The 18,022-nt window shown below is 42.6% G+C and overlaps 1 protein-coding gene across 1 annotated transcript in view; it reads right to left on the bottom strand.

The window, feature by feature from the left end:
- Nucleotides 1-11,660: 11,660 nt before the first annotated feature.
- The window catches only part of NEK11 (NIMA related kinase 11), a 220,042-nt gene continuing 213,680 nt past the window's right edge, over nt 11,661-18,022 (bottom strand). The window contains exon 15 of the mRNA XM_054595611.1: nt 11,661-11,767. Coding sequence (XP_054451586.1) covers nt 11,661-11,767 — 107 coding nt within the window. The remainder of the gene's footprint in view (nt 11,768-18,022) is intronic.

Below are 18,022 nucleotides of genomic sequence, written 5' to 3'. Positions count from 1 at the left end.
CTCATGTGTTAAACAAAGATGGTACCAACCCATGAGGAATGTTGAGAGGTTTAAAGCATTTAGGACCGGGCCAGCACCGAGTAAGTGCAGCCGCCCTTGGCGCTGAGGGTGGGCAGAGCGCTGTCTTATGTGAAAGGCCTGTTGGTTGGCAGTCAGCCACAGTCATCAGGCCTCAGCATCCCGGGGAGGGGGAGACGCCACTGGCATTAGCTTCCCTAGCTTATAGTCTTACATAGGAGGGCAGAGATGGCGTCTGCTAACATCAGACAACTGGATCAAACTGATGAGACTGTATTCCGACACAGCTCACTACCCCATCAGAGTTCTAGGGGTCTTGGCAATGGCCCTGGTTAAACATTAGAATCACCTTGCAAAAAGCACACAAAAACTGCCAGTTGCAGGGTTCCACCCCAAACCAACTGAATCAGAACCTCTGGTGGCTGTACTGAAGCTTAGGTGTTTTGTTTTTTTTTTTGTTTGTTTGTTTTTGTTGTTGTTTTAGTTATTTTTAGAGAGAGGGGAAGGGAGGGCGAAAGAGGGAGAGGAACATCAGTGTGTGTGAGAGATATATCAGCGGGCTGGGTCTTTCAAAGCCCCAACTGGGGGCCTGGCCCGCAACCCTGACTAGGAATTGAACTGGTGACCTTTTGGTTCACAGGCTGGCACTCAATCCACTGAGCCACAGAAGCTCAGGTGGTTTTTAAGTATTTCAGGTGACTCTTGTAAGCAGCAAGGGTTGAAAATCAGTGCCCTAACCCTTACCCCTAACATTCCAAAAGTGACTTGGTTTCTCTCCTAGACTGGCTTCCTTGAAGGATTTTAGAGTCAAACTTGCCCTTTCTAGAGCTTCAGACTGTTGTATATGTCTTTCCTGGTTGCCTACGGAGACTTTTAAAGATGGTTCCACTATTTCTAAGGCAACATGTACAACTCTGAAAGCAAGGCAACGGTTACCCAAGAGTTAATGACTCTGAAGACCAGAGCTCTTTCAGGATGAATGAACACCCATTTTCTCTCCCCTACCTCACCTCCCTTTCCAAACTGCTCTCTGCCTGTGCCAGGGGCGCCCAGCCTGCATGCCGCCCCGCTTCCCCATTCTGTCGGCTGAGGCAGAGTGCCCAGGATGAAAGCTGGAGTAGATTGCTGAGCAATGCCATGTGCCTCCAGAGCTACTCTGTGTTCATAATGGTACTCAACACCAAAAATAACTCTGGTCAGTCTCAGAGGATGCTAGGGAATGAATTCATTATTTTAAAAATAATGAAAAGAATCAAGCATTTATCCTGTCTTTTTTTATGTAGGCTCTACCTCAGGGCTACCAAATAGTTAATGAGGGGAAATTTCTTGTATAGAGCCGCAATTTTCAACCTTTTTTATCTCATGGCATACATAAATTATTAAAATTCTGCCGCACACCAAAAAATATATTATTTGCTGATCTGACAAAAAAATAGGAATAATTTTGATTCATTTACACTGGATGGCTATTGCATTGGCGGTTGTCATTTTTTTTTATATGACAGTCTAAGAGAAAAGAGGTCAGTGCCCCTGACTAAATAGTCAGGTATTGCATGTTTTAAAAATTCTTGTGGCACACCGGTTGGTTGAGAATCGATGATACAGAGTATTCCAGTTAAAGAAGAGAGACAAAGCCATAGAAAATTACCATTTTAAAAACTTTAAAGAATTGCTAGATCCTAGAGATTGATCACTAAAGGCTGCTAACATTACTAACAGAAAACCAGATATTTTACACCTCATGGAGGAAGAATACATCACATCTTATAAAATGTTAATCCTAAAAAATTGAATTTGAATCTGGATCTGACTACCATTTTATAACAAATACAAAAGAACATCTTCAAATATCAGGAAGAAGCTAGAACAATCCATGTGGACTGAACTGAAGACATCAGTATGAATTTGTGTTTAACAATTTAGGTACATACAGATGGCAACCTATAAAAATATTTATAGATAGGTGCACTGCGTACACAAGGCTTGCTGTGCATATATATTTATTTGCTCTGTGACCTGAGATTACATAAAGCAACGTTTCCCGAGTAGCAATAAGCACACCTAGTGCCCAGATTTTGATTTCTAATACCATTTTCCAGTAAAAGGAACCAAGATTCCTTGGAGAAATGGCTGGTTCAAGCACTAGGGCGGGATATATACACGGTGGACACATGAGGAGCCTGAAGCACCTAGTGATACCTGAAAGGAAGTATAGCCCCAAAATTATTTTTGATGAAAAGGAAAAATCATATTGGCGGAAGCATGTCAAAGGGACAGGGACACAGGAGCCAACTGAGAGAGTTCCCAGTGGCCAGAGCTGAAACTATTTGAGCAAAAAAAATGAAGCAGTATTGGATTATAACCCAAGTCTAAAATATCTGCAGGTTCATAGTGATAGAGACTATGAATAAGTACATAAATTGGCGAGAATTCTTCCATGCAGAATTTGAAATAATGTACCCTGCCCTCAAGGAGGCGGACCATAACTGCCCACCCCATAAGTGTGGATTGAGAATGGTGACTTCCTTCCAAAGAGGACAGTGTGTAAGGAGGTATGTGGGTTGGGGAAGGGGGTGGGGGGAATTTGTAACTTTGTGGAGAAACCTGACAAATATTGCTTTAGCCAGGTGACCAATGTCAACATCAATAGGGGATAAGTCATGCTGATAGTATGTACCCTTGATAGTAGGGTATGATGAGTATGATGCTCACTGGCTGTGATCTTCCTCCCAAGATGACATAATGCCCGTCTAATCATGAGCAAAGCATTGACCACATCTCAGCAGAAGGACAACCTACAGACTACCTGAGCAGTGTGTCTCAAAACTGGGAAGGTCATCAAACACAAGGAAAGTCTGAGAAACTGTCCTAACAAAGAGGACCCTAAGGCTTCATGACTGCTACATGTAATGTGATGTCCAGGATGGGATCCTGGTTCAGAAAAGAAAATCTAAATAAAGTATGGACTTTGGTTAAGTGATGTATCAATATTGTTCCATTATTGTAACAAATGTACTGTATTAATATAAGATGTTAATGAGAGAAACTGAGTGGGCTATATGGGAACCCTCTGTACTTTCCTCAAAGTTTTTCTGTAAATCTAGAACCTTTAAAAAATGAAGTTTATTTATTTTGCCAATTGCAGGGGGAGGCAATCCGCAAAATCTAGACTGAAGGAAACTTTATAAGACAAACGACCTGGTTGTAATGCAGGAGGTAGAACCCGGGGCTCACGATCTCGGCTGCTGGTCTGGATAAAAAGGATAAGTGGACAAAAACCACCAGGAGGACTGCGTGGAGCAGACAAAGCCTTCATTACATTACAGGGAGCACTGCCTGCGCCCAACGGGGAAGCACAGCCGCACCTCCTTGAGCCCGACACTTTTTTAAGGGACCCCAGACAAAGGGGGCATGTGTTTTCTGCGTGACTCTAAACTACATTACCTCAGTGTATACATACAAAGAGATAAAAAGGTCAAGAAGCGGTCACACAAGACCAGAAGCCGCTCCCAAAAGGAGGTAAGGAGAGAGTTGCAATCCATTTCCAAAGCCATACACATTCCTTTTGGACTGTGGGCGTTGGAGGAGCCATGTCCAGCATGACCCCACACTGGCTTCTTCAATAAGTGAATTACAAGGGGAAAAAAGAGATGGAGGCAGATCTTTACATTAAAAGAAATTGAGGAGGCAGTATCCCTTGAAATGATTGGGCTTTACTTGGATCCTAATTTGAAGAAACAAAGAAAAAGTAAAACAGCGGCAGAAATGTGCAAAACTGACTGGTTATTTGATATGTAGGAATTGTTTTTTAAGTGTGATAATGATATTGTGGCTTTTAAAAAAGATCATTTAAAATAAAAAAAAAAAAGCTTTTTCTTGCTAACTTTAAATCTCGATACTATGGTTTAAATACCTTTATAATTGAGTTTCATAGTTTAAGTTTTAAGCACATAATGGAATAAAAATCTCATGATTCAACAAAGGAAAAAGATTCTTTATCTTTTAGAGATACATGCTGAAATATTTATGAATGAATGATAAAATAATCCAGGGGGAGTGGGTGGGAGCATAAATAAAATAAGATTGGCCATGAATTGATCACTTGTGAAGCTGAATGGTTGTTTATAACAAGGGCTTATTATATTATTCTCTTTACTTTTACATAGTTTGATGTTTTCCATAATAAAATGCTAAAAATAGAGAAATCTCCTGAAGTTAAAGGTAAAGGTTATAATTTACATTTGAATAAAGCTTTGCATTTCACAAAACCCTTTTTAGAGGCACAATGAGAGGTTAGGGTCTAGTCTCCCTTTTTAGGCAGAAAGAAGACTTTGAGCAAGTCTATCATCTGTCAGGAAATTTAAAATCATTCCACTTAATCCTCCTAAAATTTGCCGGGTCTTTCCAATGCAGAGCCGAAGTTGAAAACCTCAGATTTCGAAGGGGTGGAGGCACCACCAGCGAGGACTGCCAGCTAGATCCAGCTGGGGAGTGTCCACAGAGGCTGGATGCGGTTCTTTTTTAGGCATTCCCATACCTGAAGTCACAATCGGCAGCCTTAAAGGAGGTGGCATTCTGTAGAAGCCAGCCGTGTTCTTGGTTGTTGCAGGTCCAGCATCAAAAATATCCTGTGCCGTGTTGTCTGGAGTTCACTAGGTGGGCCTGTTTTACTCTCAGCACAGAACTTTTTAGATACCTCCAGCTTCATGCCTGGACATCTTCACCTGAAAATCCTACAAGCACCTCAAATCCAACATGTTCAGGTCGAATGAACTCAGTATTTCTTCAGCCCCGGCCCCCACCATCTGTACCTCCTGTTTCCCCAGCTCTGCCCAGTCACCGTGCTGGAAACCGGGAGACCTCAGGCAGTCCCTTCACCCCAGTCCCGTCAGTCTGGCTTCTCTCAGTGCCCTCTCATCGTCTCCACTCTCAGTGCCCAGACTTCATTCGTCAGGTGGTCAGGCCTTCATCGTCTCTCACCTGGACGGCACGGTCCAGCTGCCTGCCTCCCTGTCCCGCCTGCAGTCTCACGCTGCGCTCCACACAGATTCGTGACCCAGCTAAAAGCCTTGTCTTGCCAGTGCTTCCGGGACTGCCCTTTTCTACATACAGGACACAGCGGAGCAAACTCAACAACTCAAATCTGAACTTTGCCTTCCGTATTAGTGATCTATTGCTGAGACGTATTACAAAACGCAGTGACTTAACAATAAACACATTACCTCACAGTGTCTGTGGGTCAGAAATTAAGAAATGGTGGAGCTGAATGGCTCTGGCTCAGGGTGTTTTGTGAGGCTGAGTCCAGGTGCCAGCCAGGGCTGCGTGCAGATGAAAGCGTGTCTGAGGCTGCAGAATGTGCTTCCCAGGGGCCTCACTGACGTGGCTGCGAGTTGGTGCTGGCCGTTGGCAAAAGCCACGTAGACCTCTTCAAAGGGTTGCTTGAGTGTCCTCATGACATTGGGGCCAGCTTCCTTCAGAGTGAATGATCCAAGAGCAAACAAGAGGGAACCCATATCCTTTATGACCTAGTCTCAGAAGTCATACTTCTGCAGCGTTCTATTGGCCACGCAGGCCACTCCTGATGCCATGTGAGAGGGAACTACACGGCAGCAATACCAGAAGTGAGGATCACCGGGGGGCCATCGAAAAGGGTGGTCACCATACCTCCCTTCCAGATTTGACACAATCACTAATGCTTTCTGAACCTCCGGCACAAAAAGATTTCAAGTTCTTAGAATCCAAAAGCCTGTGTCTTGTGTCTTCCAACTTTGTGTTCTTCATGCTTGCAAGATCTTTCCCTCTTATTTGACTGCTGAATTGTTTTCCAGCTTTATTGAGGTAAAACTGAAAAACAGTGATACACGTTTAAGGTATACAACATGATGTTTTAATGTACATACACATTGGGAAATGATTGTCACAAGGGAATTAACTTATCCCTCGCCTCATATAGTTACCATTTTTTTGTGTGTGCATGGTGAGACCACTTCAGATTTACTTTCTCAGTAAATTTCAAATATACACTAGTACAGAATTATTAACTATCATTGCCAAACTGTGCATTAGATCTCTTAAAGTTATTTATCCTACATAACTGTAATGTTGTACCCTTTGGCCAACATCTCCCCCACATTTCCAAACCCTGGCAACCACCATTTTACTCTGTGAGTTTGACATTTTTAGATTCCACATATACGTGAGATCATGCAGTATTTGTCTGTGTGTCTCTTATTTCACGTAGCATAATGTCCTCCAGGTTCATCTGTGTTGTCACAAATGGCAGGATTTTTTCCCTAAGGCTGAATAATAATCCATTATCTATATTATGTAAATATGTCACATTGCCTGGTAAATTCTCATCATTCACAATCATGTGCCTAAACTTATGCCTGGTACAGGATGAGAACTCGATACACGCTGAGCTAAAATTCAAGGAAGAACTAGACCATGTCTGCAGAAGAGGTGGTTGTGGTGGGCTTGTGCTCCCATGCACCACTGCCCGGAAACATGCTGAAAGCCAGGAAAGAGAGTTCTGAGCCACTTTGATGCAGGGTACCCATATTTTCCCTAAGAAGCCACAGGATCATTTAATTAGAAGTAAGCTTTCCCCCAAATTTGTAATAATGCCAAAAAGTACGAAGTCCAGGGATTTGATAAAAGACATTAAGAGAAGGAATAGAGAGGGATGTCTGGAGAAGGGAGGTGTACTCGTTAGCTTATTGCCATAAAAGTGCACATTAAAAAACCACAAGGCCCCCAGAGCATACGGCAGTAAGCATTTGCTTCAGGCTCAGGAGTTTGCAGATTGCCAGGCGTGGCTTTGCTTATCCCCCGAGCTGGGGCGGGCCGGGGCGGGCCGGGGCGGGCCGGGGCGGCTCTGCCCCACAGCTCTCGGCCTCCCCCTGTGACCCGCGGACTAGCTCGTGAGGGCAGAGGCACAGGAGAACATAATCAACTGCACCTGCAATCACTCAGCGATCGCTCAGCCCAAACAAGTCCGTGGCCAAACTCCAAGTCAAGGGGTAGGGAAATGTACTCTCAGGGGTGAGGGAATGTGGTGGGGGGGGAGGGCGTGCTGTGAAGAACTACGAAGTTACAAAGGAAGAGTCAGGGGTCCAGGGAGGGCTGAACTGGAACCCAAAATTTAATCTTTCAGAGCAGGACAAAGCCACAATATTTTCCAAAGAAAAACATTTCTAGCTGTTGAAAGATAGTCTGTCGAATGAATCCTACCAATCTACTTTGAAAATATTCCCGTTGGGAGTCAAGCTTTTAATTCTGCATACATGTTAATGACTTCGGTACTCCTAATGAATATTTATGAATGTTATTTTATAGTACCCTCGTATACTTGTTGGACTAAATTTCTGAACTTCCTTTTGACGCTGGGGAAGAACCGAGCATCCTCAGGGTACGGTGATGCCGCTAACTCTGGGGTTGCGCAGCAGGTTAATGGAGTGTGAAGGTCCTGGAGGCTCAGTGCAGAGGGCATGGCTGGTCCTCAGAGGCCGCTCACCGGCCTTTTCAGAGCTGCTTTTTTCAGAGTCTTAGCCAACTGTCAGCGAATTTTTAATCAAGTGCTAGCTGAATATGGCTAAAAGTGGGTCCTTTGGGGTGTGTTTGCATGGTAGTAAGAGAATCTTAGAAACCTAAAGAAGCCTTCAGAAATGAACCTCCAGTGATGGGAGATCAGGTAGCCTGACCATAAAATCAATAATAGTTTCTTCTGCAAAGTTGAGGGCATCTTACAGTGTTGAAAGCATTTCCCCCGATTATGGTGAACCCCATTGGCAGGGGCATGTGACACAGACTCTTACATTGTCTTACCTGTGCTTTACAGCAATCTTCAGACATAGGCAGCTAAGACTCAGAGAAGATGACTTGTCCTGGATAACACAGTACATGGCAAGAGCAGGTTTAGGAGCCTGGTATCGAGTTTAATTTTTTTCCTTATATAGGTTGTGGCAGATCACTTAAAAATCTTCTTTCCTGTGTGTCCACCCTTGTCCCTCTTCTCGTCCCCAATCTCTGTCTCTCTTTCTTACACACACACACACACACACACACACACACACACACACACAACTTCTCTTTTGCCTCATTTGTTATTTTTGCTCCTTTATTATCTTGGTGGCCTGGCTTCATTTCCTTCTGACACATCAGTTAGCAATTCCATCATCCTGAAAGGGAATGGGGTATGTTTTCCCTTTCAGCTACTATTTATCAACTCACCGTGATGGCTGGATTCTTAATAATAGACCTAGAGCTTTTGCTCCAGCCTCAGTCCAAATACATTAAATAATTAACTTCTGTCATACTCCTTTGTGTGTCTTATCTCTGCATCACCCAAAATAGCTGGTGGCATTTCCTCTGCATAAATGGAAAGCAGAAAGGTCAACTGGCATTTGTGAAATATATGTATATTTTACATAGCAGCAAGCTAGTAGGGCCCATTTATTCCCTCATGCCTGTGTTTGTTTCATAACAAGCGTCTTCCTAGTTCTCTAATTCATCAGCCAATTTCTGCTCATCATCTTGCAATTGGTTAGTGATTAATACCTACCCTGGTGTGTGTGTTATGTGCTGCTGAGTTGTCTCTGACTCCTGGCGACCCTATAAATGAATGTTGTCCACGAGGTCCTGTCCTCAGCATCCCTGCTCAGCTCCTGCGGACTCCTGTCTATGAATTCTATCGTGGAGTCGATCCATCTCATACTTGGTCTTCCTCGTGCTGTTTTCTATTTTTCCACCTGTTTTTCTCCTCCCAAAGAACCCTGCCTTCTCTTGATGTGCCCGAAGTAGGACAGCTTTAATTTTGTCATTTTTGACTCCAGCAATGTTCCAGGAGTCATTTGTTCAAGGATCCACCCACTTTTTCATCTTTCTGGCAAACCAGGGTACGTGTAGAGCTTTCCTCCAACACCATATTTCAGATAAATCAAATTTTTCCCATCAGCCTTCTTCACTGTCCAACATTTGCCTCCATAAATAGTAATTGGGAATATGAGTATGTGGATGATCTTAGCCTTGGTCTCTAATGACCCATCTTGGCTCTTGATGGTCTTTCCTAGTTCTACATAATTCAATGGATTTCCTAGTTTGATGTAAGGAGATAGAAGAGAAAGACAAAAAGGAAAAACCAAACCAAAGATCTCTGCCAAAAGATTAAAGCAATAAAAGGGAAATTCAAACCCAGACTTGGAATGCTGAACTATCAACAAGGAAGTACATTACCTGACGAGTAGAAAATAAGGCGAAGGTGGAAATGGTGTACCCCAAATCTATACAGAAAAGACAAAAGGATGACAGATACCTTCGAAGAAGATTCCTATCAGGAAGAACCTGTAATTTTAGAAAATGAAGTAAGCGCTGCCCTGAAAGTATTGGGAAGAAATCAATCACCAGGGGTAGATGAGATACCGGTAGAATTATTTCAACCCACACTGAGTGTGGCTGAGGAGGAGAGCGTTTCCCAATAGTAATATGAAAAAAGTATTGTTTGAAGTCATCTTAAATCTTGTGCCACTGCTCCCAGTGAGCCAAGTGAAAGATAAACATGTGTTCCTTTTACAAGACACGGAGCTGTGATCCAAAATGGTCTTTCTTCTTAGCTCTGCTTTCTTGCAAGCCTCATATGATGACAGATAGCACAAGCCCCAGGAAGACCAGTTGTTTTCAATCTACACTTGTCTGCCTAGACATTGTAGGGGGTCAGAATATGCCACCCAAAATATGTCACCCTCGCAGAAGGATTGTTTTGAGCTGAAAGCAAATAAGAAACAGCAGCTGTTGGAAGAGCTCTCTGCTTTCCCCCTTTCTACCTAAAAGCATAAATTTCCCATGCGAAAAGTGCCCTCTTGGGACCAGGAAGAGAACATTCTTGGTCTCAAGCCTGAGATGGATCTGAATAAACAAACCTATTAACCCTTATCTTCCATTAGTTTCCTACATATATTTCTTAGTTACTTTCCCACAGTTTAACCCTCTTAGGAGTTCAAATCCCTTTTCTTTTGATTTATCACTTCTCCACAAATTGATTGCTCTTTTGTTAAAATGGTAGATAAGCTCTCAGGCTCAGCTTATGCTTCTTTGGGGTTTTCACTTCTTTCTAGAAAGCCCCATGCCACATGAAAATATTAATATTAAATAAAACCTGTATGCTTTTTCTCCTGTTAGTCTATCTTTTGTCAGCTTAATTTGTAGGCCCCAGTTTGATTTGCAGAACCTAAGAGGGTAGAGGAAGTCTTTCCTCCTCTATACCATGGTCTTAAACCCAGGGTGTTCTTCGCTGGGCAGTGTCTTAAGTGCGTGTCTGTCCTCAGTTGGAAGCCCAGATGCATAGTGGGTAAGAGCACGGGTGCTGGAACCGGACAGAGCCGAGTGTGATCCCAGCTGTTTCTCATGGCTGTGTGACCAACCCGTTACCTAACTTGAGCTTCCTCAGCCTCAAGCATTCCCAGCTATAAAGTGAGGGTAATTCTCTCTCCCCCACACCACCCTTGGTGAAAACATCCAATACATTCTTACAGTAGTAAGCACAGTACTGGTATATAATAGGCTCCTAATAAACCAAATATTAGTTGCTCTAAGTAATAATTATCATTAGATGGCTGTGTTACGCTCAACAAGATACTTCTAGATAAAGAAAAGCTAAAACAGGTGATTTATTGTATATAACTATGGATAATCTATTTATTAAGCATAAGTCTTTTTTTAAAGCTTTTTTAAAAATTTATTTATTTTTAGAGAGGAGAGAGGGAGAGAAACATCAATGTGTGGTTGCCTCTCATGCGCCTCCCCCACTGGGCCCCTGGCCCGCAACCCAGGCATGTGCCCTGACTGGGAATCAAACCAGTGATGCTTTGATTTGCAGGCACTCAAATCCAACACTCAATCCACTGAGCCACACCAGCCAGGGTCATTAAGCATAAGAGTCTTGAGTCTTCAGTACTCCATGCATGAGTCTAAAGAACAAATCACAGGAGAATCACTTTCTGGATTTTTTACTAGGTTTTTATACATAGGCACTTCGTGTTTGTTAGCTGTGGAAGGACAAAAGTGGACCTGAGACAGACGTGTCTGACTCCTGGGCAGCAGCTCAGTGTGTTTGAGGCCAGTGTCCAACAACCTTCAACGGCAGGCTGGCCATGGTCCAGAGACCGAGGCAGACACACTGAGCCTGCCCTCCAAGAGCATGTGGAAAAGAGCAGCAGCCCCCTCCCAGGCCACCCTCCGGTGGCCCATCCCCAGAGGAAGCCCTGAGGGTACACTTGTGGGGATGCTTTTCAGGAGGCCAGCCCGGTCCCTGTGCTTATCTCAGAGTGTAAACCCAACAATGCTGACGGCCCGCGACTCTGAGTACAGGCAGACGTGTGGGTCTGCTACCCTCGAACTCCTCTGGATAAGGACTTAGGAGAAAAGATGGTCGCTCCAGCTGCATACCCACCTCCCATAATACAGTCCCACTTAGATGTTGAAGGGATTTTCACAGAAATTTGTTCCCTTGAACTTGCTTGCTTTTGACATTTGCCTGTTTGGGTTCTGAAGTGTGGGCTCTTCTCCCATTGTGATCAGCAACTGCTCCTCAAAGTAGAGGAGCTGGTCGACTTCAAAACAGTCACTGGCACGAGGCACCACTTTCTCTAGAGATGCTCTGATCTCCGCCTCACTGGCTCTCTGCTGCCTTGCTCTCTTGAGGTAGCTGTAGACCTCCTCGAATACTTCTGCTCCCAGTTTCTGCATGGCTGACCTGCCAGACAAAGTAGGGAAGATAAACGAGTTACCTATCCAGCTCACTGGCAAGAAGTATACTTTTAAATTATTAATGACACAAATCACATTGTCGCCCTGGGATTTAAAAAAAAGGAAACGTGATGTCTCTGGCTTGAACCTGCCACAGTATTTCTTGAATGTTTGTTATGTGCCGGGGATCTACTGGCAAAGTGCATTAAGCAAGGGAGGCAAACTCCTGTCTTCATGGAGCTCATCTTTCACAGTAGAGAATAAACAGATGAATTTAAAAATATACTCATAATAAGATGTCAGGCAGTGCTATGTGCAGTGCAGGGTAAAGCAGGTGACAGACGGAGACAGGTGAGGGGCAGGCCAATCCTTTGAGGAAGGGCCCCCTGCACAGGGACCCACACGAAGTGAGGCCAGTACTAGGCGGAGAATGGGGGTCCTGAGGCAAAAGCATGTCAGAGAAATATGAGAAAGCTAGTGTGGCTGGAGTCGGGAAATGGGGGAAGGGGTGGTGGGATATGAAATCAGAAAGAATAATAATGAGAGGGAAAATTCGGTATATTAACTATATAGGTACTTTTCTGTGTACTTAACCTTCACAGCAACTCTATGAGGGCTGTTTTTTTTTTTTGTTTTGTTTTGTTTTGTTTTTCTATTATCCCTGTTATCCCTACTTTACTGAAGAAATTGAAGTTTAAAGGGGTAAGGTAATTTGGTTAATTCCCATCAAGACTGTATTTGCCTCCAGCCCTTGTCCATAAGCAGCCATAATCTGTGCACTGTTAGAATCACATTGCCACACCTACTGCGTTTATGTTGCCTCCATTTCCCTCTGTCTCTTAGCTAGGGTCACAAACCAAAGGCCTATGGGTACACTTGGCCCATGACATATTTTGTTTGATCAGCATCATGTTTTCTTTTCTTCTGGCTTACTATTATTTTTTAACATTTTAATGTAAAAGTCTTCTGGCAGGGTCTTCCTCTTTCTCTCTTTCTCTCTCTCTCTCTTTTTTTTTTTTACTGCCCTTTGCTCACCTCCTTCCTTATCATCTTGTACTCAGCTGCCTCTCATATTTCCTCCTCTGCATGACTCAAGGGCATTTGAGTTTTATGAACTTTGGTATACAGTTCAAAATTGATGTGCCTACATTTACCTAATCATTCCTCCATCAAACATTTAGCTTTTTCACTGCAACACTGTGTGAATGTCTTCAGAAATACAGCCTTTCCGTTTAGGGTATTCTTTTCTGGCATCATTTCTAGCCCAGGAGTAGGGCTAATTGCATGTTTACTCTTTGAAAATTAGTATTTGTACTTATGATTTCTGCACTTTTCTGTATAATGTTGAGCTTGATGAAAAGATAAAACAAATTATGTGAGAATGGAATTATTAGGCCAAAGGTGTATTTGTATGGCTTTAACTTTGAAAAAGAAATGCTTCTGTAGTCTTCATTTCAGCGGATTTGGTGAAAAGAAAGATTAGATCTTGGGTTGTTTTTTTTTTTCAGAATTTTTAAAGCATTACAACAAGACAGTAATGATGGTGATGTTTACAATAACATTGAGGGCACTAATCACAGACTCTTTCATACATTTTATAAGCTTTTATTGTGCAGCACTATTCAACCTCGTAATCTCTAGAATACAGGATCTAGGTTAGGTATTGTGGCAGGTAAAAAGAATACGTAATTGACCCTGCTCTAGTTTAGAGGCTAGTAATTATAATGCAAGCTATATACATTTTAAATTTTAACTAACATTTTTATAGCACTTTAGAGTTCACAAAATGCTTTTATATTCATTATCTCAAGTGATCCTTGCGAACTAGGCAATTCGTTGAACATTTGTCTCAATTTTGCAGATAAGTAGGTTGACTTTTAAAAACACACAGCTAGTTAGGGATGGAGCTTAAACTCAAACCTGGGCAACTGGAGATTCAGGTGCTGGAGAGATCACAGCCCAGGGCCCCACATAATGCGGCTTGAAGAGCAATGTGATTCTAACAGTGCACAGATTATGGCTGCTTATGGGCAAGGGCTGGAGGCAAATACAATCTTGGTGGAAATTAACCAAATTACCTTACACCTTTGAATAGGTTTCCAACCTTCTGTCAAGAGATTATCAGGGCTGATCACAGGACACCTCCCATTCCTAGTCACCTCCGTCACGGACAGCATTTATAACCCTGATATTTTTCTTCTTCTCTTCCTCCTTCTTCTTTTGTGGACATTTGTCTCTCCCACTCCTCTAATGAGCATACGCATTCCATGAGGGAGGGACCCAGTGACTAAAAGAGGACCAGGCATGCACAAGGCACTCAGGAAATGTTCATAGAATGAAGGAATGACTCGTGTGGTCGCTGAGTACCATAGGAGAATGTAAAGTGCTATGGAAGTTTACAGCTGGGAAACCCAGAGGATGCCTGATGGAGGAGGAGAGGGCACCGTCGCGCCTGCGCCACAGCAGCTGGAGGGAAACCCGGCGGCAGCCAACGGCGGGAGCCCGGGGACCCACCGAGTCAGTCTGGCAGGGAAGACACATGAAGAAGATGGGGAACCGGGTGAACATAACCTTAAAGAAACCTTAACATTTGACTAGTAATATCACCCATTGGTGGTAAAGAAGCTCAACATGTGCCCTGAAGCCATGATAACTAAGATTTTGAGCTTCCTCTATGTGCCAGGCTCTGTTTTGGGTATCTCCTCTCATTGTCCCATTAAATCCTCATAACAACGCTATGGAGAGATACTGTTACTCCTATTTTACAGATGAGGAAACTGAGATATAAGGGGGTATTAAATATCTTGCCCAAACCACAATGCTGTACACCTGAAACTAACATATTATTGAATGTCAACTGTAATTGAAAAGATTAAAAATTTAAATTAAAAAAAGTGAAAGACAGTTTTTAAAAACCGTAACTGCCATCATCCGAGGATATTTTTCAAATACACAATCTGGACAATAAGCATTAAAAAAGAAAGTTGTTAAGACAGTAGATTCCAAGATTTCTCATCACAAGGAGAACTCTTTTTCCTTCCTTTTTGTTGTATCTATATGAGATGATGGATGTTAACTAACCCTATTGTGGTAATCATTTCACAATATATGACTGTGAAATCAAACCATCATGCTGTATGCCTTAAACATATACAGTGATACATAGCAAATACTCCCCAATAAAACTGGAAAAAAAACCCCAACAACTTGCCCATTGCCACACAGGTTCGAAGCAGTGGGGTTGGGATATGAATCCCAGTGGTTTCCTCCCAGGGCTCATTCTTTCCCTCATGATGGATTTGGAGAGACCGAAGGTGAGTCTTGGCTCAACCCTTCCCCGGCTGTGTGATCTTGGGCCAATTACTGAACATCTCTGAGCCCTAAGTTTTCATATGTAAGTGGAGATGACACACACGGACACACACATGCACTTACACACACATCGGAGCAGAGCACCTGTCACCTACCAGGCACTTAGTGGCCTTCGTTTTACTACCATGCACGTTGTTGCTGCCTTCCCCAGTGGCGAATCGCACAGTTATCTGATTTTTGTTTAACTGGAAACATCAAGCAATTTTTTAGTCCTACCTCTGGTTAAGAAACTATTTTAAATATTTTAACCTCCTCTGACTGAATTTGAAAAACAAATGACGCAGGAAAGCCAGTGGCACAGTGGGAGAAACGTAATAATGTCATTTTGTAGAAACAATCATGAAAACTTAGTTTAGCAGGAAGCATTAAGAGAACACATAGATTATTCTTCAGGAACAGGTTTAAAAAGCCTTGAAAATGATTTTATAGAACATAAGAAATCCCTGCACATCAAATATGTATGAGCCACTGCAGGAATAGAATGGTGCAATGTATTTTCCCTTAATACTGCTGTCTTAACAGTCACTCGGCGCTAACAGGCATCAGGGATCTTTACTAAGCACGGATTCAGCACTCCTCTCCATGCCTCGTATTTCCAATGGCTGTCTGCGGCCCTGCTGGGCAAAGCCAGCACTGATCTCTCTACGGATCTGCGCGCTCTACTACAGACACCGCACTGCGGGTGCAGGGCAACGCCGGACAGCCCCAGACGAGGCATGTGACTGTCAGGCCATTGCTGTAAGCGGTGCTTATTTTCTGCTCTGTCCTCGCTAGTCAGGAGAACCTTGAGGATTGCTATTGTTTGGATACCCTGTTAAAGCTAACCAACCATTCCTGTAAGAGCTATTTTATTCATGACCTGAACACCCTCCATCGTTCATGATCAGTAAAAAGGTAGATAGATAAATTCACTGATTAAAAACAAAATCCAGCTAAATTTTGTTTATAAGAGACACACTTAAAACATAGGGCTTTGAATGATTGAGAGCAAACAAACAGAAGATATGCCTGGCAAATAATAAACAAAAGAAATTTGGGGGTAGCTATATTGATATGAGGCAAAACAGACGTTAAGAAAAAAAGTGTTATCAAGATAAAGAATGCCACTAGATAATGAAAACAGTTCAATTTACCAGGATGAAATTAAAATTCAAAACTAGCATACATCTAATAAAGTCAAATCAAAATACATAAAGCACTGGAGGGAGAAATTGTCACATATGTCTTCATAATGTAGAATTTAAATGCTCCTTGCTGAGTTGTTGGTAGGTGAGTATTTGAAAAATTAGTAGTAATATAGAAAACCTGAATATACGTAAAAAGCTACACTTCATAGACATACATAGAGCGCTCTCCCTCCCTGATGATGAGAACCCACATTGTTCCCAGGCTCTCTCGTAACATTTACAAAAACTGACCATGTACCAGATACCAATTCAAGTCTCAACACATTTCAGATAATTAATTTTATACAAAATGTAGTTATCAGACAACATTACAATTGACAGAAATCTGTAACAAGAATATGGATTAAACATTACTGTGTTTTTAAATTTATATATTTGAAGTGAAGGACAGGTCAATGAAGAAAATAGGCATGCTATAAACAGAGTCATTTGAAGCCAGAATAAAAGTGATAGTGTTCTCACATTGTAATATTGCAGTGTAAATTTATTCTGACACTTGGAAAACCTGCTGTAATAATTCTGCAATGAGTATTTTAGGAATCATAAAACAGAAAATTCTATGTAAGGGGCCTCTCTTGCTGTTGTCTAAGGTTTAAGAAGAGAGGGAGTGCTCCCCATGGTGCTCAAATTAAAGAGTGGCTTCAGGTTTGCTTTTTCAAAGGGAGGGAGGAGAGAAGAGACGGGGAAAGGGGCAGGAACTACCCCTTCTGTTAGGTGGGTGTCTCAGCTAAAAAGAGCTTACAATTTCAAATGAAGAGAACTTACATTTTCTTTCTTTTTCATCTATCTCTTCCTATGCTCCATATCCCTAAACAATTCGATCCTCCAGTGCAAAAGCCTTCCAGGTGTGTAAGGGACCTGAGCTACATCTTAGTGCAGATGCTTCGCTTGCAAGCCAGTGCCCTCTCAGCTGGATCCCGTCCTGCCCAAGCCAACGGCAAACACAGGACTTGGGGAAGCCGCCCAGGGTTCCGAAGAAGTTCCAGCTGCCTGGAGCAAAGCCCCACATTGGGTGGGGCTGACTCCCCAGCAGGACACTCCATTAGCCACAGGAGAGCACTTTCTCTCTCCCCTGCCTGTTTCCTCCGAACTCAATCTCTCATCTTCCAGGTTCCTTTACTGACTTCTCATGTGTATGTTTTATTTGCAGACAATATATTTTATCACATATATTTATTTGCCCATCAATCATTGAGTGCTCTGTGTGCCTTCTATCTCTCTCGGAGCTCTAAAGAAGAGGACTGTGCCTGCCTGGGTCTGTAAGGATGTCATATAGAACTGCCCTCACATTTTAAGTATTATTTTAATTTTGAAACAACTTCACACTCATAGAAGAGTTACAGTTATAGCACAAAGAACTATTTTTTTCTTGAGCCTTTTGAGAATAAGTTGCTGACCTGATGCCTCTCCCCACCCCCCATACTTTGTATTTTCTGCAAATAAGGACACTCTCTTCCATAATCACAACACAGCCACCCAAATCAGGAATTAACAATGATACATTACTGTCATCTAATTCTCTAATACATTCAAGTTTCCCCAATTGTCCAATAATGCCTCTTATGACAAAAGGATCCAGGTCAAAATAATCCTGGGTTGCATTTATTTGTCATGTCTCTCTAGTCTTCTTCAATGGCTTTGACTCTTTCAAAGGTTTGAAGCAAGTTATTTTGCAGAACGACCTTCAATTTGTGTCGCCCTTG

This window comes from Pteronotus mesoamericanus, unplaced genomic scaffold (assembly GCF_021234165.1).
Source record: "Pteronotus mesoamericanus isolate MK-2021 breed Mesoamerican mustached bat unplaced genomic scaffold, CSHL_Meso_final scaffold_54, whole genome shotgun sequence".
In the NCBI taxonomy this organism is placed as follows: Eukaryota; Metazoa; Chordata; class Mammalia; order Chiroptera; family Mormoopidae; genus Pteronotus; species Pteronotus mesoamericanus.
Note: the sequence above shows the minus strand (reverse complement) of the source record. Positions and strands in the feature narration are given on the sequence as shown.